At 39.8% G+C, this 24,931-nt stretch overlaps 3 protein-coding genes across 3 annotated transcripts; 2 read left to right on the top strand and 1 right to left on the bottom strand.

Moving 5' to 3' along the window:
- Window positions 1–11,298, bottom strand: ushbp1 (Usher syndrome 1C binding protein 1). The gene is made up of 14 exons (XM_056378010.1): window positions 10,947–11,298; window positions 9,831–10,045; window positions 9,437–9,573; window positions 8,953–9,116; window positions 8,480–8,668; window positions 7,980–8,227; window positions 7,376–7,516; window positions 7,109–7,197; window positions 6,811–6,946; window positions 6,293–6,527; window positions 5,421–5,582; window positions 4,508–4,605; window positions 3,539–3,661; window positions 1–3,418 (listed from the first exon to the last, which is right to left on the bottom strand). The coding sequence occupies exons 1-14, from the start codon at window positions 10,950–10,952 to the stop codon at window positions 3,253–3,255; spliced, it is 2,109 nt and encodes a 702-aa protein (XP_056233985.1). The 5' UTR covers window positions 10,953–11,298; the 3' UTR covers window positions 1–3,252.
- Window positions 11,299–11,428: 130 nt separating this feature from the next.
- babam1 (BRISC and BRCA1 A complex member 1) lies at window positions 11,429–15,093 on the top strand. Its single transcript, XM_056378020.1, has 9 exons — window positions 11,429–11,567; window positions 12,197–12,642; window positions 12,746–12,804; window positions 12,893–13,013; window positions 13,139–13,217; window positions 13,338–13,362; window positions 13,457–13,586; window positions 13,761–13,847; window positions 14,166–15,093. Exons 2-9 carry the CDS (start codon window positions 12,211–12,213, stop codon window positions 14,364–14,366), a joined length of 1,134 nt encoding a protein of 377 aa, XP_056233995.1. The 5' UTR covers window positions 11,429–11,567; window positions 12,197–12,210; the 3' UTR covers window positions 14,367–15,093.
- A 2,206-nt stretch (window positions 15,094–17,299) lies between these two features.
- On the top strand, window positions 17,300–24,185 carry plvapb (plasmalemma vesicle associated protein b). Its single transcript, XM_056378839.1, has 9 exons — window positions 17,300–17,865; window positions 18,257–18,433; window positions 18,738–18,822; window positions 19,458–19,659; window positions 19,762–19,981; window positions 22,186–22,335; window positions 22,533–22,643; window positions 23,161–23,268; window positions 23,752–24,185. The coding sequence occupies exons 1-9, from the start codon at window positions 17,662–17,664 to the stop codon at window positions 23,758–23,760; spliced, it is 1,266 nt and encodes a 421-aa protein (XP_056234814.1). The 5' UTR covers window positions 17,300–17,661; the 3' UTR covers window positions 23,761–24,185.
- Window positions 24,186–24,931: the final 746 nt, after the last annotated feature.

Genomic DNA, 24,931 nt, shown 5'->3' with positions numbered 1-24,931 from the left:
ATGAAGGCACAGGCTGTGATCTCTTTATACAGCTTACAGAGGGACAACTTATTAAAATGAGGAACAGATACAGAGAGTAAATGAGTTGACCTAAAACCCCCAGGTCACTGCCCCCCTGCATGTGCTTGTGTGTGTGATTGCTTCCACCCCCACACTGATTGACAGCCTCTGTCATTGTCTAATAATGCTTTGGGTATTTTTCCCAGGCACTGAAAAACTCTCCTTTCCACAGGCCCGAGCACTGGCTGTTACATGTCGGGGGAAGAAATGTGTCCAGAAATGTGGATCTTAAAATCTACCAGATGAGATTGTTATAGTCTTTATACCTTTCCAAAAAAGTGACCATTTAAATACCAGAATCATTCAGCTCTCATGTGCTTTGTTTGACTTTCTTATCTTACGCAGACATTAGTGCATATTTACAAAACTGTATTTCAATTCATATTTCATCCCAGACGTATCTGCAATAACTGTATCGTGAGCTAGATTAGATTAAACCATTAACTTTCATGTGGGATCAAGGTTAAACCAATGTGATATTAATTCAACACAGAAATTTAAAAGTGTGTTCGAAGAATATTTATTTTAGAGCTATTTAAAAAGCCCCAGCACTTCAGTGAGTTCAAGCAGTGGAATAAGTACATTTACTTAAATACTAGATTGAAGTACAACTTTGAGATATTTGTACTTTACTGCAGTATTTCCATACATCTCAGAATTGTACTATTATTCATAGTATTGTAGTATATAGTATTTACTCCACATTGGTTATGGTAACTAGTTACTTTTCAAATTTAACTTTTTACAAACAAAACATATGATGAGTCACATCACGTCTATGATCAGCAGGAATAATCAAATAACCAAATATTTAAAAGTATATCACTCTCATACACAGTAACCATTTCTCTTCACTGAGTACTTTAAGTACATTTTGCTTTTATTCTTTTCAATCCAGGACTTTTAGTTGTGATTGAGTATTTGTAAAGTATGGTGTTCCTTCTTTTACTTAAGTAAAAGACCTAAATACTTTTTCACCATGATGCAGTGGCACTGTTAAAATCACAAGACTGAGCAGTAATTATAGATTACCTAAAACACGAAGCTGCAATAATGGTGTAGATGCAGTGATGGAAGGAAACAAAATACATTTACTCAAGTATGTCACTTAGTTCCATGCTATTCTTACTTTTACTTTTACTCCAAAGGTAGACGCAAATATAGTAAAATAATAAAATAATTTTTACTAAATGTATTTGACATCTATACTTACAAGATACTTTACATGTTAGTATTTTACATAAATAATCATGATGGGTTCATAAAATACATTGTTACAGATTAAACTAAACTGTATATAAGGTAGTTGCAATTAGCTCCAGCTTAACAAACTACAACAGTAAAATGCTACATTCACAGGAATCTAATACTGTGATATTTAATACAATATCAGTCACTGTAGCCATTTCTCTGAAGAAGTACTTTTATATTGATACTTTTAATACACTTTCTTGAGTAAGATTACTTGGTGTTGATACTTTCACCTTAGTAAAAGACCTGAATACTTCTGTGGATGCACATACACTGAGCAATCATGATTAAAATACCTTTTTCTTTCTGAGACATTTTGTCCCTTTTGATGCAAGAGTCACCCAGAGGTTACAACAGCCATGTCATCTAAAAAAACCTTTGAAAGGCTCAGAAGCTCAACACAGACCTTAGAGAGAGGGAACACAAAATGGAACGATAATTGTATCATCTGCTCTAATGGCAGCTATTACAACAATAGCGGTGGTGACCTGGAGGTATGGGGGCAGTGCGGAGGACAGGCCCTCTGCGGTGACCTCTGCTCGGGAAAGGGCAAGCTCGGGCAAGAGTCAGGGCGTCGGGGGCTCGCCACCTCGTCTGGCACTATGAACCCTCCATTCACCGGCTAACACAACAGCCAGGCATCGCTGTGACCCTTGGGGGTGTGACACTCAACCTTTGCCTTAACCTCCTGACCGCCGGTCACAGCTGCAGCTGACCGGCTCGGGCAGGTCAGGGCACAGGGTCGGCTGGAGGGGGGAGAGGGGGCAAAGATGATTGAGAGATGAGCGGGGAGAGAAGATGGAGGGAGAGGGTTAAAGGCGGAGAAACTGAGGTGTATCTAAGATGTAAAGAGTAAAAGATGGCTATGAGGAGAAGGTAAGAGATAAGCTGGTGGGGTTGTAAAGGGTTGGTTCACTCAAATTATAAAAAAACAAACTATGAGTTTTTTATTTTTTTTATTTTTAGATTTGTCTATGTGTTAAGATATTGTTACACTTGCCATAAGGATAAGGCAGATGTTATTCTATATTTTTCTAAAATCATCAAGGCCAACATTAATCCAGTGATTCCCAGTGTGGGGTCAGGACCTCACAGAATAAATCTGAGGGATTTTGAGATTATTAACAAGATTGGAAATAAGGAAATAAACATTTTCTGCTGCAAAAATTGTTTGATTTTGTCAGACTTCACTCTAATGCTCACTTCTTTATTGTGACAGTGAACAGTGTTCTTCATAGTTCTTTGAATGAAACGATCTGAGTTGTACTGCATGTAACTGACATGCAACCTGTGACAAAGCAAAGGGCTCAAAAATAGACAAATCTATGTGCATGGCTAGATACCACCAGAGATAAGTGAGATTTTTTTTTCATGATTTGGGTGAAATTACCCTTTAAAGAAATGTAAAGCGTGAAAGGCAGAGAGAGAGAGAGAGAGAGAGAGAGAGAGAGAGAGAGAGAGAGAGAGAGAGAGAGAGAGAGATAGACAGCGAGATGGAGAGAACTATGAAAGTGCAAAGAAGACAAACGGGCTGGCTGTACATTTTGTGTGCACATCAGCCATTGTTTGGGCCCCATCCCCCTTCTCAGAGCATTGTCACGACAGCACGGCCAGCGAGAGGCTTTATTGAGTCTGCTTGTGCGGGAAAAAGGACATGTGCATTGTCGAGGTCAGTCCCGAGGTCCTAAGTGGGATGAGTCCTTGAATCAACCTCACGCATTCATGACTGCATGACAGCTGTTTCTTTGAAATAAGGAATTCGTTCTGATGCGTGATTCCTGTTGGACAAGTTAAGATCTGGAATCCTGTTCGGTTTACTGGAAACTCACATACTGGGGAATTCATGGCTTTTTCCATGTTCTACTGCCCTACATACTCTAGATTTACTTCTCAAGAGCCAGAACGCCTGAACTGACTGCTGACTACTGGAGAATCACAGAGTCACAAAATAGTCTCTTCCCTCCTCCACTCCACGGCCTCCTCTGCCGTTTTTGGGGCTCCACTCTGGTTGTGGTGACTCTCCGTCATGGCCACCACTTTCTGCTCCAGCCGCCATACCTGCTCCCGATACTTCCTGCGAATCTGCCGATACGAGCTCAAGGCTTTACTGGAACAAAAGACACACACGAGCCCCAGTTCAGTTCATCCACGTTTGCACATGAGCTTCTGTTGGAATGATGATGAACAAAGACAACAGCCTATCAAATACTGTTCTAGAGCTATTTACCTGTGAGCTTGTGTGAGCCGTGCAATCTGCTCTCCATTGTCCCTCCTGTGCGAGGCGCTGTCTGAGAGAGCTGTGCTCAATGAGTCATGGACTAAAGCTAATCTCTTCTTCAGGGCTTGTTCCCTGAAAACAAACATATGATCAGATGAAACAGAAGGGAGAATATACTGTCAAGATATTCTTTTTGCTTGAGGCACTGAAGATATTTCCTCACAGAAATCCTATAAAAATCTATGTAAAGAATCATGAACGCTGTAATGGAGGTGTGTCATTGACCTCAGACAAATGTGATGAGGACTGTTCACAGCAGTGCTTTATTTAGGAGCATTAACAACTTGAGGTCAGGTGAGAAACTGGACTGAAGAACTAGAAGCTCTTTATGTCCAAAGTCTGCATCTCTGCTGATATCGTTCCTAAGCAACAGATCAAACCCAGCAGTGTCTACTGAAACCACGCAACAGACGCCTTAAGGATTCATTTTACACCGACTACAGTCATTAGATATATGTTTTAAATCTTAATCAGATATTACCAGGTGACATTACATTCATCTCAGGGTGGTTCAAGTAATGTTTATCCAATCTATATTTCTATCTTCATAACGGTCAAATTCTGTATTTTCCCTCTTAGACTATTTTACTGATGATTTGTTTTACTGTCACTCTCTCCCATTTCCATACTGCATTGTAATTCTATACACTATATACTGCATAGCAATAGTCACAGTACACTACTTTAGCAGTTAGTATACAAAAAAAATCAAAACCAACTCAACCATTTTACACAAATAGGAAAGATACAATGTGTCACATTGAACTTCAGTCAATTGTGACTGCAAACTTCACAAAGAGAAAGCAAACTCCTTTTTTTTCGTAAGAACTTTTATGTCTCACAACCTCTGCATGGACAGTTTACCTGCACATCAACTGTATTTAGAGTCCTGGGTTTGGGACATACAGAATTCCTCACCTTTGCAGGACGGCCTGGAGCTCTTTCAGAATGGGCCTGGTTCGAGGTCCGGCAATGTCCCCATCACCACCCAGTTTAGCTGTGGTCTCACAGAGCCTCTGAAATATAACATTCATTTAGGATTATCTTTAAAGCTAAAAAAGCCTTTTTCTACTCAATTCTGTAACTATTAGAAAGCATGGTGGGTCCAAACCTTTTCAGCCTGTGACCATCTAAAGTGAAGCAGGTCAACAGTTCAACCAAAGAATGATTTTTCCTCCCTCATAGACATTTTTAGAAGCATGAAGACATAAACATATCTAATATTTACAGAAAAAAATCAACTTTCCTTTGGTAGAAATTTTTTTTTTTGAGGGGAAGAAACATTATTGTTTATTTATTATAAGCCGAGTGGGATGATTTCGGCTAAAATAGTTAACAGGATAAAGTAGAGATCAGATCTGATCATGCGTATCTATAAAACCTGTGAAGAAAGACCACAAAGAAGAAAATAAGTCAGTTTTAGAGTGAGTTTCTAATCCTTGAGGCATTTTTATGCACATCGAGATAGTCTAACATGTGGAGTCTGAAGTCATAGAGAGCTACACATAAAGCCGTGTTAACCTCAAGCAGTTCAGTTCTCCATCATTTGACAAAGATAAAGGTGTGTGGTGCGGCAGAAATCTGTGCTGCAGCGACAGGACAGCCCAGCAGAAGACCTTGTGGAACCAAAATATCCTTCTTGGCCTGGAGGGATTCTGCTTTGGTAGATGTATGATTTCCCATGTGGGACACCCAGATTTGAATCGGGTCTGTCACAGTAGACCAAAGTCCTGCTCCCTCTTGCTCATTTCACCTTGACTTTATATTATTGGAAAATTAAAAAGAAAGAAAAAAAAAAAGCCTATGTTGCTGATGTAAGAGTCTGTCCTACCTGTTGTTCAGTCTTACGATCCTCCTCCAGCTCCTCTCTGAGACTTTCAGGGATGAAAACTCCAGCTGCTTCCTGGGCCTTCTGGGCCATTAAACTCCACTCCAGACACCTCAGGTCTTTCTCTTTCAGGCGGATCAGAGCTCGCAGATCTGACATCTCCTCCTGAACCAAAACAGTTAAACCATAAACCATAGTATATAAAGACTTAAATAATAGAAATATAATAAAATCATAGAGGAGGAATGTCTAAATTAATGGTATAAGCACAAGCTGTAGAAATTTCATCATGACTGGCAGGTTTTACCATCACTAATAGATGATATAATTTGGATTTAATATCGCTGCCATGAATCACCAAAGTAAAAAAAAAAAAGTTGCTTGCAGTGAGCATCATGGGCTGCCGTTTTACAGACCACACAATAAATGTAAGATAATATGAATATGTAATTAATGTACTGATAGGTTAGTGTACACTTTGTGCAGTTCAGGTACAATGCAAGGCAAAGTACAACTGGAACCTTAAAAATACACTAGCTCCAGGGGGGTCGGGTGTTAAAGGGTTGGATATAATGAGGAAATATATGTTTGTCAATGCCGGGCTTAAAATCAATGCTCAGGATGAATTAAACTGATAATTAAAGGTCACTCAGTTCATGCCTCACTGGCCCTCACTGACCTCTGAGATCTTCCAGCAGTGTCTCTAACACTTCTCTGTATGTACACGCCAAATAATGTGCACCAAACATTTTCTTGCATGTCTTTGCAGCAAACTTTGGGCTGCTTTTTTATTTAATTATTTTTTCTTCATTTTCTGGCAGAATTTCCACTTTTCCCATAAATCTAAACACAAGCCATGAACGCACAGCCCCTACCCTGACAGAAATGAGTTCGTAGAAGAGGGAAGCCTTCTCCTTCTTCACATCAGGAGGTTTGACGTTATCTTTAACCACATGTCCCCCTCGTGACCCAGCTGGGTGACCGGTTTCAGGGCTCAGTTTGCTCTCCACTCCTGCGCTTGGTTTCGGGAGGCAAATGGCTGCCCGGTCCCTCTTCAGACGCTCAATTTGTTGACGGAGAGCAGCCTCTCGATTCACCAGCTCAGGTGACCTGTGGGGTTATAGGTAGTGAATGGCTAGCCATAAATCTGGTTCAGGAAATGTCCACATTTCAAATGCAAAACTACACTGAGTCATCTCTAATAGCTATTGAAAAATCTAGCCAATATCATGTTGAGGGAAAGAATGATATGTGCAATGTTTGCAAACTTTTAATCTTTCTATCTGTAATTTAAGTCCGTCAGTCTGATCTGTAGTCATCAGCGAGACATAATTTCCTTTCTGTCCATTCCTATGATGTTGCTTGTTGGTGTAACAGTAATTTAAAGCATCACCTCTGCCCTGTGTAACTCCGTGTTTCCGTCTCCTCTGTGACCCCTGCTGTTGAGAAGGAGGTGGACAGCTCTTCAGTTCCCATGTTCCTGAGCTGAGATGATGGACTGTCGGGCTGCTGCCTGTCACCGACAGCCTCTGATAGGAGAACAAAACTGTGAGTCCTACAGTGTGTTTGTGTGTGTGTGTGTGTGTGTGTGTGTGTGTGTGTCTGTATGAATGACATGCATACCTATTATATATGCAAGTGTCTGAGTGCACTGGGTTGTAGACAGTATTAAAAAAGTGGTATTCAAACACCTGCTGGGTCTGTCTGCAGAGGAATGCTTTGCTGCCTCTTGCTCTCATAAAGTGACAGTAGCTCGCTGTAGGCCTCCTCACACTCCTCACTGTCAATCACAACCACACAAGATGAGAAGAACCCGAATTAACGCTGTTAGAATGCTGACCCGTGCACATCTATTATTTGGACACACGTCAAACAACATTGTAACACTGACAAAGAATATACATATACATGCAGACAGGTCTTTGTAGTGGTGTGACAGGTGTGTTTTATGTGCATACCAGTATTTGAGAGCCAACTGCAGGGCAGAGCAGTCAGACTCAAGTCTGTTTAGTGTGATAGTGATCTGCTCCGACTCTCCCTTCCTTCGCTCCAGAGCTGCAGTCAGACGTTCATTTCTAGCCTTCAGCCTCTCGATGTACCTGGGATGATGGGAGGGAGGATGAGGGGTTTAAGAGCAAGTACTTTGTTTCACAAATCAGTTTAATTATACAAATAATAAAGCTGCTGTGGAGGAGCAAACACTTTTAATGTATTGGTTGAGTGAAGCCTCAGCCAGTCACTAGTTTCTGGCTATTTGGATATTCAGTGTAATTATTCCAGTCAAATAAGTGTCAAAGTTGAATAGGTCACTGCTCAAAATGTAAACAAAAAACATAAAGAAAAAAAATAAATTACAATTATTTTTTCATGATATGAATCTTGGATGGTCACTAACTGGACTAAATAACTTACAGTTCACATGCACTGTGATTACTTTTGACTTATTTACAAAGTTAAATACCAGACAAAGGTCAATAAATTTAATACAAGTCTTCCTCCACAGTATGCCGGAGCTGATTCTTTCTCACTTTAAAAACGTCCCAGGCTGCTCCTCAGACTCACCTGTTCAGTCGTTCTGTCTCGGACTCCAGGCTGATGGGGCTGGGACAAGGACTGCCAGAGTTTACAGAGCCCAGTGGAGAGCCATCTCCCCCAGCAGACAGAGGTGTCGGACCTCTGGCTGTTCTTCTGTGGAGTAAAGGAGAACCAGGAAAGGGAGGAGAGGCCAAGTCTGGACTAAGAGGCCCAGCAGTGGGACGGTAGGAAGGAGAGCGACTGCCTGACCTCCAGGCCTTATGGAGACCAGCCAGCTGAAAGACAAGAGAGAGGGTACTACATTTATTATTGTCTCAACACACAGAATCAACCACATTATTGTTTATTTCAAACATCGCTATGACTGAAAACTCAAAGCCAGAGGAGGGTCAAACTGAATTATATTATATTATATTAAGATCTAGTCTTTGGCTTCATAAATTGTACTCATTGTTCATCTTATTGGCATTTTTATATTTTGCCTTCAACCATTCATAAAAAATAACTGATGGAGGAGTAACTCCCACCTTGTTCTTCTCCTCCTCCATCTGGCTGATTGTGTTTTGTGCTCTCTCCAGCTCCTCCTGGTGACTGTGAGAGGTGCTTCTGAGAGCAGAGTCATGTTTCTCCAGATCCACGGTATCCCTCTGATACTGGTCCTTTGGCAGGGCTGACGGGCACGATATCCCAAACTCTTTTTCCATCTCCTCCAACATCTGCAACCAGTGAGCCAACATTACTAAAGGGGCTGATGGGAATCTAGAGAGAGCCAGTAACATTTTTTCTGTTCAACTGAGACAGCAATGCCTAATCTGTTTATGACATTTTTGGACATTTTTTTTAAAAAGCTAAAACTAAAAGATTGTGTAGATCAAGTTGGTTTTGAAATATCTGTCAGTAAATTTGACCTAACATTAGTCTTTTTGTCTAATGTGCAGAGGTAATAACAAAAATTCAAACATGTCATTGAACCATGATGAACTTGCTGCTGCATTAACACCTGAGCTGCTTTAACCCAGCTCTCCTGTGCTGCTCTCAGATGCTCTTCTTGCTTGTCCTGGTCAGAAGCTGTGATGGGAGCAGCCCAGGTCCTTCTACAGCTGATGGAGTCCTCCACTGATGATAAAACCTCCTGCAGCTTTGTCCACACTACACCACTGCCCCCTAGAGGATGTAAAGTAGAGGTCCAGTCAATCATAGACGAAGTGAGAGACAGTTATGTATTTTATGTGCAGGAATAGCATCTTCCTTTTAATAGGAAAATATAAAAGTTTATTTCCCCATTCCAATCTCACTGTGTTTTTCCTCAAGATATTTTACAGACTTAGACCGAATATTTAAAATAATGCATCAGCTGTTCTTTTGGACATTGTTTCTTGTCTTGCCTGCTGGGAGGAAAGATCACCTACATACAGTTCAGCTGCACAGGATCAAAGGATGAGGTCTACTGAACAAAGACAAAGTAACACAGTGCTGGTGCCAACCTCGGTCAATCAGTGCAGGTTTAGATGTGGCAGCAGAGACAGCATGTCTCTCTGGGCTGCTTCTGACCAGTCTGTGAGACAAAAGGTCAGGAACCAAAGGCCTGCATGGGCCTGGTGGTCTCAGGTCCCCTGGTTCACTGCAGAGGAAGAGTAGAGAACATTTCTGCCCGTAAATACCTCTGTGATCATGTGGAGACAAGCTATAAGGTGAACAATATGTTGTTTATTGAAGGGAAGATATATAAGAATATACAATAGTCATGGTCCCACAAACATTTGAATTCAGAGTCAAGCCAAGCACATTATTTCAGACTTAATTTATGGACGTTATTAGCGCCAAAGTTAAATACATCGCTGCTGTTACATGTCTCATCACACACGTCATTAATGTTACCTCGGTGCCTTTAATGACCCCATCTTCTTGTTCAGTTCAGCGATGATGCTGAGCAGTGTGCCCACCTCCGCCTCACACTGAGCCAATTCTGCTGGTGAAGGCTCGAGGTTTGCTGTGGAGTCGGAGCCCTCAGGGTCAAAGGTCATATGGTCAATCACCTCCCTGTCATACCCTGACCCAGTATCCAGGCTGTCACATCTGACCAGGCTGGAATCCTGCAGAAGCATGGGGAGGTGTGTGGATAATTTAGATTGTAAGGCAATAAAATCACTGCCGAATACATACGGAATAATCATTCACTGACGAGTGGCTCATGTTTAATATTGCCTCAGTATGTATCAACATTAAAAATCTGTTATGGTCTTGATCCAGACATTGTTGCTGTATTGTTTAGCCGCTATTGTTTTGAGCAGCGGAAAAGGAGGAAGTTAAAACATCCTGAGATCCAACTTCCTGCTTAGCAAATATTTTTGGACCAGACCATCTTTTGTTTTTCACAAAGACGGTAGGTTAAATGCCTAAAAACCATGAAATTAGCAAACAAAAGATCACTATTTTATACTGCCATAAATTATGTATGATGCCTATAAATATTCCAAAATGATACAATTTTCAACATCCATCTTTTAAACACATGGATTTCAACTTACAATATACTGAGCAGACAATAGTTCACAACATATTTCATATCCTTTACACTACTCCGTCAGTTGCAGATGGGCTATCGTAACATGCACTCGGCAAAAGCACCTTGGATAGTTTGCAAGAAAAACACTAACATTTACAATGTATGGCAATTGAGTATCTCAACTTCCCTTGAGTAATTGAACGTAGGGAGGATAATGTCAGTAAAATCACTCATCAAAAATTCTGATACTAATTGACACTGGTCAGAAAATGTACAACTTTGATACAAAGAGCTATAATTCTGTAAACAGTAGTCATTATTTTGTAGACAGTCTGCATCTGTTTAAGGCATTTCACACTGTGACACATTTGATCTTCATTACAATCTCAGACTTTGTCAAGTATACCAGTGCTTCAGGTCATGCAACACCCCTTATGTTAAGTGACATATTTTGAAGGTAAACACAGGGACTCTTCATCACAACTTACCTCCATACTTCTTGATCTTGATGCCTGCAGCAGTGATTGAGCTCCTCATGTGATGTTGACTGCCTACAATTAAACATTTGATAAAATGAGGAGGTGTTTTCTGCTAGTTTGATCTGCTGTAATTATATTTTCCAATAGTCAGTCAGTCGCTGCGACAGTCTGCTTTCTGCATGTCTGCCTGTTTACTGGGATGAATGAAGTAAGTGGAAAACACTTAGACAGTCATCCCCACCCATTCCGTCACGTTGTGTCCTTTCCTGTTTTGTCCACAGTTAACTTCCATGCTTTTTTAGTAGACAATGACCAGTGTGTGAACTCTGCATATCCAGAGCTGCTCTCAAAACGCCTCACTACGTTTTGTGTTTTCCTGCTGACAAATAAACAGACGCGAGTGAGAACATAAACACAAATGTGGTAGTAATAGGAGAAGATGAAACGGAAGTTTACTAACCCCATAAACTTCATTACCCACAGTGCCATTCGACTTCGCAGTTCCGGATTGGATCACTTCCGGATAGGAAGCTGTTCGTTCAAAACAGATGTTAGCTAATCGTTGATATATTTTTGCACTTCCAATGAGTTTTACCTTAATTAAATCCTAGAATCGTCTTTGTTATTCACGTAAGTCAGGTTCTTCATTTAAACCCAACGCACCTCATGCTTAACAATTTGTCTGATGTAGCGTAATTTACAGTAAAGCTAACCAATGCTAACAGCTAAGACGCTACTGCTCTGTCACCAAACATCACCTTGCTCCACCAGCTTTTTCTGCACAAAATGTTTGTTTCTCCTTTGGGCTGTCTGTCAGGCTTACCAGACGCAGTTTTCAACCAATACTTCATTGGTTGAGTTTTGTTACTTCAGTTTCCTACACACTCCACTGTGTGCTCAGACAAACAGAATCGCACCTGTATTGTGTAGCACTGCTTTTATGTTTTGTGAACTGGCATGTTTTTGAAAGTATGATTATTAGATGCGAGCAGACTGGGTGGGCTGGGGTAAGTCGTGAAGCTTTCTTGAGCTCATTGCAGGATAAGGACAAGTAGTGTGATTCAATTTTTTAAAAATGAACTCTTTAGATATTTTTAGTATTAAAAAAACAGTTGAATTGTAATTTTAACTGTTGTTGATCATTTTTGAGAGGTAGGTAGAAAGACCACTTGGTGCCAGCCATAGTTAAATGTTAAGGATATTCTGGTTAAAAAGTTTCTCTGCATGGCCAAACTAACACATCATCTCCACATCCTTAGTAACCTTCGTATCCATGGAGACACCAGAGCCTGGTCCAGCGGACGGCGAGGAGCGTCTGGTGGAGCTGCGACCACGGACACGCTCCAACCCTGAAGGTGCTGAGGACCGTCGTAGCAGCACGGGCAGCCTGGGAGGCAGCAGTAACCCAAACATATCTCAGCCTGCTGTGGGCAGTCGTGTGGAGGGGGAGGGCGAAGCTTCAACCAGCGACAGTCCTCCGAGTTCCACCACCACCACTGTCTCAACAGCTGCTGCTCAGACTGTAGTTCCAGCTGCAGCTGCAGTGACGGCTGCAGCCAGTGCTTCAGTGCCTCTATCTACTGCAGCTGTTGCAGCCAAAGAGAGGCCGAAGCCCACGCAGCAGCATCCCCCACTGACAACCCCCGTCCCTCCACCAGCAGAGTACCAGCTCCGAGTTCCCCGTGTCAACTGCCCAGAGAAAGTGGTAGGCCTACATTACAGTTCTGATTTATGAGCTTCCACATTAAAATCAAAGCTTCTTTTCAGCATAAGGTTTCTTTTATCTGATGTTGTCTTCATTGTCACAGATTATCTGCTTAGACCTTTCTGAAGAGATGTCTTTGCCAAAGTTAGAATCTTTTAATGGGTAAGCTACAGTAAAGTGAAACAATATTTCCCAGTCGTAGTGTTTCATGTTTGTCACCTCTGCCTGATTTGATTATCTTTCTATTTAGGTCTAAAACAAATGCCCTGAACATTTCTCAGAAGATGATTGAGATGTTTGTCAGAACTAAACACAAGATTGACAAACGGCATGAGTTTGCCCTGGTTGTAGTCAATGATGATGCCCTATGGGTGAGTCTGGTAGTTTTTATATTATTATATTACATAGAGTGCCTACGTGGTGTATCGATGCAACGTGTCTCTTTTTTATACTATCTTCTCTTTCTTCTTCTTATATATATGTGTATGTCTGTCAGCTGTCGGGCTTCACGTCTGACCCCCGGGAGCTGTGCAGCTGTCTGTATGATCTGGAGACCAATGTGTGCGAGTCCTTCAGTATCCTTTCATTTAAAACAAATTCTTAAACAATGAAAATACGTTTCATGCCATGAAGCGATACATAAGATATTAAAGGAATTCTAGTTCTTAAATTGTAGCCTTAACTTTCCTCTGTAGACCTGGAGGATCTTCTTAATGTAATGTAAGTAGATTCTGACTACAATCCTTTATAGTCTCATAAAACACATGAAAAGTTACTTAGCTGAGGGTCATCCCATCTTCTCTTGTCTTTCTAGTCGCCAGAAGATTGAGCTACCGTTGATGGAGAACGTTCAGACCATCCCACCTCCTTATGTGGTGCGGACCGTGCTCATCTACAGCCGACATGCAGGACAGCTTCAGTTCAACCCTTCTGAGGCTGTTAGTGTAAGTACAACACTGCTGCGATATTCCCTTTTCCTTTCTGTCCTTCATACCCAGCATCAGTGCTATATACCATTAGTCCTTTCAATGTGCAGCATCTTCCAGTATCTTGTTGGCTGCTTTGAGCTAACCTTGATTTGAAGTGAAAGTCTTGCTTGTTCTTGTGTCCTGCTGCAGAAAATGCTACAGTCTCCATATTTTTTCTTTGATGTGGTCTACCTACACAACGGGGTGGAGGAGCAGGGGGATGAGACGAGCTGGAGGGTGAGTGGAGCAGCTGATGAAGTGGGTTTTGGTTGCATACAGTAGTTATATGACAAAATGCTGTGTTAGATTACTCAAGCAGTACTATAACTCCTCAGTGGCACATCTGTTCTCAGTACTAATTTGTGACTTGCCTGTAGGAGATATCTTCCTGCACTATATTTAAGTGCTTCTGTCCATCCAGCATGAAGAGTGGAGTTAAAGCTTTTTTTAAAAATGTTTTTTTTTTTTTACATGAAAATTTCCCTTGGTGCTTTATTCTAACTATCAATGCTTCTCTGACACTCGCTGAATTTAAATTTTCTGTGTCTGTGCTAGGACAACTATACCTCTTTCTGCAACCTGGACTCAAAGGGCGTTTGCTATCGCTTCGAAGTTTCCCTGAGTGGACCCGCTCTCGAGCTGCACAACTGCATGGCCAAACTTCTGGCTCACCCTTTACAGAGACCTTTCCAGAGTCATGCTTCTTACAGCCTGCTGGAGGGGGAGGACCCCCAGGACATTGAGGCAACAGTCTAAACTTTGACGCACCCACAAAGCATTGCTTCTCTGTGAAATTTACACACTGTAGTTTGTCAGATAGGGGGCTGGGGTTTTTTTCCAAGTACACTTTATTACTTAAGAGTTTTTTCCATTTCCTGCTAAAGAGCAATAATTCCTAAAAATATTTAGGAAAACTAGGCGTAGTTATAAAGGTATTTCGGCAGGTTTCTATTAACACTATCATTGTGTTTCAGTAAAACAATGAATGAGTCATTCACTGTTCTAAACTGAGGAAGTAATACAATGATCCAGTTGTGAGCAGTAAGTCTTAAAGGAGGAAATCAAACAAACTACAGTACACATGACAGTTTTCCATAGCAGGCCTTTTGGGACATTCAAGTAATGAACTGTAATATGATGTACTGTATCATGGAAGTTACAACTTCTGTAATGTTTCTTTCCCCTTTGGTAATTTCCACCTTCGTTGCCTATTTTAATGTATTTTTTTATTTTATAAGGGGTTGTTTTTAATCATTTGTTCATTTGTCACTCTTGTATGTTACACAGACAATGGAAGAATGTACAGTAATATAGATGTGGCCTCATTTGATTTAAAACCTTTCTTGACAATGATCTCTGTGGCGTTGAAGCTTTGATTGTGAAAAAGGCCCTTGTACGGCCGGTCTAGCTGCACTTGAAACGCATTGTATAGATGAGCTTTTCGAAGCTGTTTCTGGGTATTAAAAAGATATGTTTAATCATATTTGTCATTGTTCATGTATGTACTGAATTTTGTGCTTTCTACTGTTTTGTCAGGAGATGGCAGCAGATTCCCTCGTGAGATAAAGCCAACTCTGAATTCAAAGGCTTTGTCAAAGCGCTACTGAGGTTTGTGAGAGTAGGGGGCAGTTTCATATATATGTATAAACTATATTTAATATTCTAAATTTTGATCAGACTTTGATCAGTATTGAACTGATTTTGCTATACTTTTTTTGCTTAAGTGTAAGTGTTCATAATCACTGTCGCTCAAATTTCTAAATCTACAGGCCTGTATGACAGCTCGATTAAGCACCTACTGTGGAAAACCTTATCTCTTATCCACCTACAGCATGAATATTACTTCAATGTTAGATATATATTTTCCTGTCACCCTAAAGGTGTCTGGACTTAAGAGGTTTTTTTATCTTAGTCTGCAAACATTAGGTTTCCTGTTTTTGTTCAGAAATTGATCCAGCGTCTGTCCTGACTCCTGACAGAGTGACAGAAGATGAATGACTAACATACCTTCATAAAGTAGTTTTTTTTCCGGAGAGGACAGGTTGTCAGGGGGACAATGAGGAGCAGGAAAACCCTGGGCTCAGAGGACCTTTCCCCTTTCACACCCTTCCCCAGCAGAGTTGACTGTTCCTCACGTCATCACCGCAGATAACAGCGCGGGGGGGGGGACCAGTCCGTCTGTACTGCAAGGAGGATTTGTTATTCCCTCATCCCTGAAGAATGACAGGTCCCTATTGTTTTCATTCTTTCACTCCTCCACCGCCATGACTCCTTTCCGTGCTTGTTGAAACAGGATATGGTGGAATTTTTTTTTTTTTCGGGTTGTTTTTTTTTTTCAGGTTTTACTCCTTATATGGTTTACATTGTTCATCCCACCAGGGAAATATGATCATTCTGTGTCAATCTGTTGGAACTATATTTAAACGTGGCACCGATGGGTGATCTTTCCTGGTTTCCTGTATGTCATGTGCAGACAGTATTGGAAAATAACTAGGGACATTTACTCCAGTACTGTACTTAACAATTTTGAGATACTTATACTTTACTTGAGTATTTACATTACTTTTGACGCTACTTTATACTTCTATTCCATCACATTTCATAGGTCAGAATTGTACTTTTTATTCCAATGCACTTACCTGGCAGCTATAGTAACTCAGGTTTTACTTTTAAAACATGATTGTCTAAAAAATATGATTATAAATTTATTTTCACTGTATGCCCAACACCCCGAGACCAACCAGTACTCTCACTTATAATGTGAGCACATTATAAACTAAAATTAAGTCTGAAAACTAGATTTTGACACCACGCCAATTCACAAGACATAAAGATAAGATAATTATATTAGGTGAAGGTAATAAGCTTTTTTAAATGTGAAATTCCCTCTTTTTGTTACTTTGCCTCTTCAACAGCTCAGCATGAATACACTGCCTGTGGAAACACAAAGGACTGTCCCTCAAGAAGATCTCCAGTTAATTTGACTAAATCAGATTACTCATATCGGTTTTATATAGAGTTTTGAATACATTTTTACACAGAACGTGGACTGTAGATTTTTTTGCCCATCACTTACATTAGGGAGGGATCTCTTAGTGGCAAATATGAACATGAGAAATGATAACAGCAGTGTACATATAGTCACCTGACAAGACAGACTTGAAAAAATGTGACTGTCTCCTTTAATCTGCTCTTATGTGGACTTTATGGGAAGGACTAAGAAGAGTACTCATGAGTCAGACCGTGACCTAACATTCTTTTAGTATTGAGCCAAGGACCCATACTCTAAACAAGACTTAGTATCAGTAATATTGGTACTTTGGTACCTAGTGCACATATGCTGAAAATTGACTTTTCTGAAGTAGACATCTTTTCACTTCTGATTCTGGCTTTTTCAATGAGAGAGAAGGAGTAATTATGATTATAATTGTTATTATAATTGTTATTTTTAATTTGGTTATCAAACTTTTTTTGTGGAAAAACCATTCCAGAAAAAAAAAATACTGTTCCAAGCAGAGTATTTTTATATGTCTAAAAAACATGACCGGAGGGCATCTTTAAACTTTATTTTAATCTTCCCATGACAGGAATAATTTTTTTGTTCCAAACAGTTGGAACATTTTTTAGAGATTTGGGCTGTGCTGCAGCACGAGGCTGTAACTGTGACAGAGGTCGATGAGGGAGAACAGGGGAGGGAGGGGTAAGGGAGGGGAGGCGAGGCGAGGGCTGGGCCAGGATGGACTGGAAGTGTGCCTCCAGCAGCATTTATAAACATGGCCCCTTTACACACCTAAGGGTCATTGTTTACATCCATCCTTACGTGCCATTCCTGCACCCTGACAGTGTAGCAGAGCTGCAGCAGACAGAGAAATAAACATCTCACTATTAAGCTTCCTCCTTTTTCCGCCTGTCGGTGTTCATCTTGAAGACTCAGCACCTGTTCTGCAGGGAAGATCGCATCAGAGGGGGAAACTTTGTGGATTTTTGCAACCAATTAATTCTTGTTTAGATCTTCCAAAAACCAGCTGCCACCATTTCACCTCCAACAAGCATGTACAGCTCCAGCTATTCCCGGAGCAAGTTTGGCCTGGAGGCAAGGGAGCCCCTGCACAAGTCGAAAGGAAAGAGCTGTGGTTACTACATGAGGATTGTTTTCTTCTTTTCCTCTCTGATCCAGTCTCTCATCATCGTCAGTCTGGTGCTCTTCCTCATCTATGGACAGCCAGAGAAGTCTGCAGAGGAGAAGAGGGTGGAGGTCAGTGGTTTCTTCTTGTTCAGAAAATCTGTAAAGACAAGATCCCCCTGTAAAATAACTGTAGTAGAGTTTGTTAGATATTAGAGGCCCCTCACTTGACACAGAAAAATCTTAAAATGACATTGACTTCTAAGTGAAGTAGCAATAATAAAAACACAATTTTTAGAGGAACAGATCTTTAAGAGACTGAATTAAGCTTCAAAAATGAGATGGACTTATTTCTGCAGCAGCTTTTGATCAAGTTCATCCTGACTAGTTTGTTGAGTGTCTGACACGATATGTTTTTTTTTTTAATTGCCATATTACCATTTCATTTCACCGCATTATGTCAATGTGCTCAGAGCTATAAAATACAGTCACAGTGATGAGTTATCTGAATGTTATTCTGAAGGATCTGGAGCTGAGTTTCAACAGGCTGAGTGAGAACAACATCCAGCTGAGGAAGGAGAAAGGCGAGCTGGGAGCTCAGCTGGAAGCTCGCACAGCTGAGAAGGCTGCTCTGGAGAAAGCGCTGGAGAAGCTGAAGACCGATGCCAACAGCACAGAATATCAGCTAAAAATGAAGTTGGTAAGTAGATGATTAATATGGAAAATACATCAAAAGATAAGGAAAGTGAACAGCGTGTTTCTGCTAAGACGTACTGAGAAGCAGGTCGTTTTCTAAAGCTGTCAAGTAGTTTTTAATAGCTTTTAATCAGCTGAGAAATGTTTCTGCAAGAGCAAATCAAGGTTAAAAGGTAATGTTTTCATAATGCGCAAACTATTCAACATGAATATTTCCTTATTTCCTTAGGCATTGTTGTACTTTTCCTTTGGGTCACCATGGTAATGAAATATAAGCCACAAACCCTGTGATCTTTTTTCATTTACAGTCAAACTGTGAGAGAATGACAACACTGAGCATGATGCGTCGTCCTACCCCTCCCATCCAGGCCCCTCCTTTACTCACTACCAGCAGTATGTTCTCCAATACCATACTTTTTGGTAGATTTAGTGTGATGCTCGAATACTCTGCTCTTTAAACACTGTGATAGATTACTCCAACAGTGATTAATGCATGTGTAAATTCAAATTAAAGTAGATGTGCTTAAGAAAAGAATCTGTTCTGCTTTCTAATAAGAGTTTATAAGTTGTTATTAATGGTTAACAAATTATATACTAATGCTTTATAAATCAATTATATGACATTAATAAACCTTTGGGTCACAGGTTTCTGAATAATCTCTCTGGCTTTTATTTAACAGATGGTTTAGTTGATAGTCTGTTACCCTTTATTAATGACTTATTAAACTATATAAAACAAATATAACTACAGACTTATTAGAAAGCGAGAAACTAACATATTGCTTACAATATGGCAACTCTAAAGTTATTCTTATTAATCTCTAATAACTGCTCTATAAGGCATTACAAAATTATTTCTTAACAATTAATAATGCCATTAGTACAACTTTTGAACCCTCTGTAAAGGGTGACTTATTAGAAAGTGGTAGCGGAAAATTAATAAATACAGAAAATGGAAGAGTTAATAAAAGTATATGTGTCAGTGTAAGAGTTCCTTTGTTAACACTGTTCTTCTCTGAACTCTCCAGGTGAATTAAAAACAATGCAGAGCCTCAACGCTCAGCAGAAAGCTCTGATAAATCTCATTGAGGCAAACTTCACCCAGACGGTTCAGTACCTGAGCCAGGAGAGAGACAACGCCCTCAAAGACCGAGACACTCACCACGGGGATGCCATCACCCTGCGCAGGGAGAACACAATGCAGAAAGAGCAGCTCACCAGCTACACCAGGTACAGCACCGTCTGTCTGTCTGTCTGCTCGTTGTCTGTTACTGAAAATATCAAGATTAATTCAAGTTTTTGTTTCATTCTTTTTTCTTTTTTTTTTGCCAGGAAGTGCAAAGAAGACTTTGCCCAGTCTTTGAACGGGATCACAACGGTGACCAGGGATTTCCTGAACCGTATCAACAACCTGTTCCCTCACCAGCTGACCTTTCACCTCACCTGTGACAGCCAGCAGGAACAAATGGAAAAGATAAGAAACAGCTGCACAAACCTGTCCAGAGACGTGGAGAATAAGTTCCAGTTGTATCTCGACAACGTTGGCAACAAGGTGAGTGCGCGTCTTGTGATATAAATAGGTGTGTGACTCACTCTTTGTTAATAACTCATACAAATGTTAAACATAATATTTGTGAGAGGTCACAAGCCAAAAAGGTTGGGAAACTGTGGCTTAGTCTTTACAATACATTATAAGCTCTCCATATGGTTTTAGGTAAAACTGTCAGATTTAGAGGAGAGTTTAGATATTTTTCTCTAAAATGTAGTTGAGTAGAAATATAAAGTAGCATAAAATAGTGACACTCAAATAAAGTACCGTAGTAGCTGTATTTTACAGTACTTGTGTAAATGTGGCTACCACACCTATTTAGATGGGTTTTTAATATTCAGACTTAATACTTCTTTCTAGCTAACCCTCCTTTAAGTTTTCCTTTTCTCCTTGAAGCTGATGGAATATTCCAAAGCTTCGGAACAAATTGAATGGGAAACCAGTTTCTCAAGGGAGGAAGTCTATCCGCTGCATCATTCGTGATAAATCTAGCTAAAGAGACAGACATCCTCTGAGGCAAACTCAGGGTCAAAGCAGAGGTAAAGTCTGTGGCTCTGCTGATACAGCAGCACTGTGCAGGACAACAAAAACACATGCCCTCAGCAAGTACCTTTTTTACTGCTTAAAGCAATATTTCATTTGGATACAGACTCACAAACGGGTCAAGAATCATTATTTGCTTTCCTGCCTGAATGTGTCTTCACTGTGGCTGTCAACACTTACTGTCTTTATCAGTTATTTTCATGCAGACACAGAAAACAATTTTCATTCAATTCAATTTTTGATACACACACACACACACACACACACACGTATATATATATATATATATATATATATATATCACATTTAATCATACATGAACAGAAATAAGTCATATATCATGCTGCTGCTGATTTTTTCTGGATTTATCATTTAATCGTCAGTAATAAAGGCCAATAATGAAATATCAAATTTTCCTAGAGTCATTGTCATCATTTTTTCTAACAAATGATCCAAAACCACAAATTACAGAGACATACATTTTATATGCAGATATAAAACACAGAAAAACAGCAAATCCTCATCTTGGAGAAGCTGGAACCAGAGGATCTATAGCATTTTTTTTTCTTGAACAGAAAAAGACATCTGTTCAAAATGAGGATTTGTGAATGGGAATGTTACTGCCTTACAGATCACCATAGATATACACCATGTTATTGAGCCAGAGACCCCGAGAGCTACTGTACCACCATGTCACCTGAGGAGCATAGTTACTGAGGCATTTATAGATGAGTTTAATATTAGGAAATTTTAGGGAAATGATCAAATCCTAATATACTAAGTTCCTTAAGAAAACTGCATCGGTGAAATCTTACTGTCTTCACAATTTTAATTCTATGATATTGTCTTGTCTTAAGATGCTGCTTGTGATCAAAAAGTAACACAATAACTTAAATGTGAAAAGATCATGAAAGTCATAAAACGATTTGTAGGCAGAACATGGTAAATAGTCTCAAATGACTCTAAATGTATCGATGGTGAGTTTTCTTTTGCAACCTTTCTCTCCATTTTAACATGTTTCTCAAACATTTTAGTTGGGAATCTACAGTAACTTAAAGCCAAGACATTTTACTTCTAAAAACCTGTTCCATACATCGTCATTCAATCTTTAAATTTAACCTCTGACTTGGGCCAAGCCTTGGAAGAAAAGCAGAGTGACACAAGTTTTTAAACAACGCATTAAAACTTACAAAACCTCTTGATTATGTGACATTCCACTGCTTCAGCTCCATATTCTGCAAACAACATCAGCGTCCATCAGTGTCCGAGGCTGCTGACAGTTGATATGGAGCAACATTGGTCCCTCGGGGAGACGTTCAGTGTAAATTCATTCTTGCATTAGCTGTACAGCATGTACTCCAGCACGACACTGAGGAAACTGAACATTAACAAACACTCACATTGTCAACTTACGGATAGAAATAGACACAAGGCAAACAAAAACAGGTACAATTATGCAAAGGCACCATCTGGAAACACATTTGGTTCAGCAGAGCACGACTCATTCTTCAACCACAGGCCATTATCTCGCTCTCTGCAAACAGGCCTGCCCCTTTCAAGTGTCTATGAAAGCAAGTTTTAATCATTAAAAGGGAATATATGGCAAATCAGATTAGAAGTTTATCACATTTATTAAAAAATATTTATGTATTTTCTTCCTCCAGGTTGCAGAGATCCAAGCCATGTCCAGTCGTCTAGAGGTGCAGAACTCACACCTGATGTCCGACCTGCAGCAGTGTGAAAAAAATCGCAGTGAAACGGTCGCTGAGGCCGCCAGGCAGCTCCAGCTCAAGCAAAAGACTCATGATGACCAGGTAGATAACATTTGAGTAAGGATGTACAGTATGTGCATTTGTACATAGTTATAAAACTATGACTGGCATTGTAAAATGTAGTGTATATGATAACCTACTCCTGTTTTATCTGTTTTAACAAGAGCTTTAATTATACAGTAGCATATGAGGGAAGACATTGTTTTCCACTTAAAATAACACATGAATATTTTGTCCAGGTGGAAAAATTACTTATGGAGCAGAACCGGTTGAGAGAACAGAAGAAGCTGCAGGACGACAGTTTGGCCCTGAGAGAGAGAGAAGTTAAGATCCTCCAGCAGAATTTTAAGGTAAAATAAACACAGAGAATAGAGTCCCAGTCATTTGCTCTGCAGACATATGAAAGGGAATGAGGGAAAGGAGATGCCCACAAATGCTTTCAAACCTTTGTTCGCTTGAGACATTTTTGTGCTAATGTAAAGCATTAATTACAGAGTTGGTTAAAATTTCCACTGGTATAATCTTAAGGTCATTATGTCCTCAAAGTAATATCTTGTGTTAATATCTTGTGCCCTTTAAATAAGATTTACTCCACTGATTATATGGACATCAGTGCAGAGGTAAGGTGATGTGTGTGGACTTAGCAGAAAAGAGGAATCTGAGGGCTGCAGGAGCAGGAAGAATGGACAGGCAAGATAACAAAAGGAAACCATTTTTTAAGGAGTCATAGGTTCACAAAACACCCCACTTCAAACTCCCCAGATACGTAGTGTACGATATAGGTGTCCAAGCACTGACACAAAAAGCTGTACAAATATGGTCACTGTTTGAGGTGTTAAATAATACTGAAATGATCTTGTTTTGCAGTCTGGTGTTCCTAAAGCTTCCGGCCTCCAGGCCGCCCCACAGCAGGGCGGAGGGACTGTGGCTAACTGGCCTCTTGTTGGAGCACAGGGCATCAGCAAAACTCTGAAGGTAAACTTTGAATAGAGACCTACCTGATCACTATTGAGCAGGAGATTTAATCTACAAATGATTACTTAGCAGAGAATACTCAAACATCCATCTTTTATTTGGTGATCTTCATGATGAAACTTTGCTGAAACAAGACAGAGTGTGCAGCCATGCCAGCGGCTCTCTACCGCAGTGTTTTGTGCTAAAACGCTCATGTCATTATGCTAACATGCCAATGTTAGGCAGGTATGACAGTGACCATATTCACCATCTTAGTTTAGCATTTTAACATGCTAACATTTGCCAATTAGCGCAACACAAAGTACAGCTGAGGCTGATGGGTGCGTCATTAGGTGTTTTGTTGTGCACCGATGAAAATATTTTAACTATTTGAAATTTAATCTGCAAACTGCATCAACTTTAATTAAGAACTCAAATGCTAAGACACTGCTATATCACCTCATTGCTGCCATTAATTATAATTGTTAATGTTTTGTCTTTCAGGTGAGATGAAATGAAGCAGCAGAGTAAGAACTGGCGGCACCAGTGGTGCAACACAGTGATCAACATTGGCCTTTAAAGACTTTTTAAAAGACATGTGAATATTTCTGATGCAACACATTTCAAACACAACCTGTAAATACTTGTGATTGCATATTAATGATATAGGTGTTGTTGTTGGTTTGTGCATGCTTTGTTTAGTTCTACTTGGCACTGAAGATTCATTTGCGTTTTACTCACTTTGAGTTTGAGTTTAAATATTTACTGTGAAAAGCTTTTGTATCTTTATACTCAGGTAAATGTAAAAATTTCCATGACACTGGTGTAAATATTTTCTCTTGTGTGTCACTCATGGTGGTTTATGTTATTAAGAAAACCAACATGGGAAAATCTTTTTATTACCATGCAATTAAAATTAAATGAACCAAAAAAAGAAACCCAGTGCCGGTCTCTTGTGTCTTCCTGGCATTAAATATACAACAAAGACTCAGACAGGAGTTTGGGCAGCAGCTGCTAACGTGTCTGCTATAAACAGAATGCTCTTAAAATAGCTGCATTTATGTTTCCTAGTGATTCACACGTTTGAATTTATACCACGGCCCGGATGACCATACACACATCCACCAAGTCATAAACACATCATCACAGTCAAAGCAATCTTAAACAATGTACAGTATATCAAAAATAAGAAGCAGGAAATTTGGTATGAATTAGAAATTGAAATTGTTTCGTTTTTATGACTAACGCAACAAAGAATAGTTTCGACTGTGCGCTTATTAATTGCCACTTTTATGAAGCATTTTACAAGCCCAGTAGCTGTTATATGAACTGCTCTCAAGCTTTACTACTTCCTTTTCCTTTTTAAGCACAAGGCGATGAGCAAATACAGCACTGTAGCTGCAGACGGCTGGTGTTTAAATGTGTTCACCTTGTATCCATAAAACGAACACCTTTTTTTGTGATAATAGCGTATTCTGTATGAAGACAGAAATGAAAATGTAAAATAAAATTTTTAAAAATGCTGTAATGATTGCAGAAGATAGTGTCATTACAGCTTCTTATTTGTATATCATTTACTTTATAAAGCGATATTGAAAGTGCCACTTAAATTATTAAAGTGTGAATTTATGTTACCTGCTTTATAATTTACTGTAGTACAATCATTCATGTAAAATATGACATA

The sequence above is a fragment of the Seriola aureovittata genome, chromosome 6 (assembly GCF_021018895.1).
Source record: "Seriola aureovittata isolate HTS-2021-v1 ecotype China chromosome 6, ASM2101889v1, whole genome shotgun sequence".
Lineage (NCBI taxonomy): Eukaryota > Metazoa > Chordata > Actinopteri > Carangiformes > Carangidae > Seriola > Seriola aureovittata.
The sequence above is the reverse complement of the archived record's forward strand: the minus strand, read 5'-3'. Positions and strand labels throughout refer to the sequence as shown.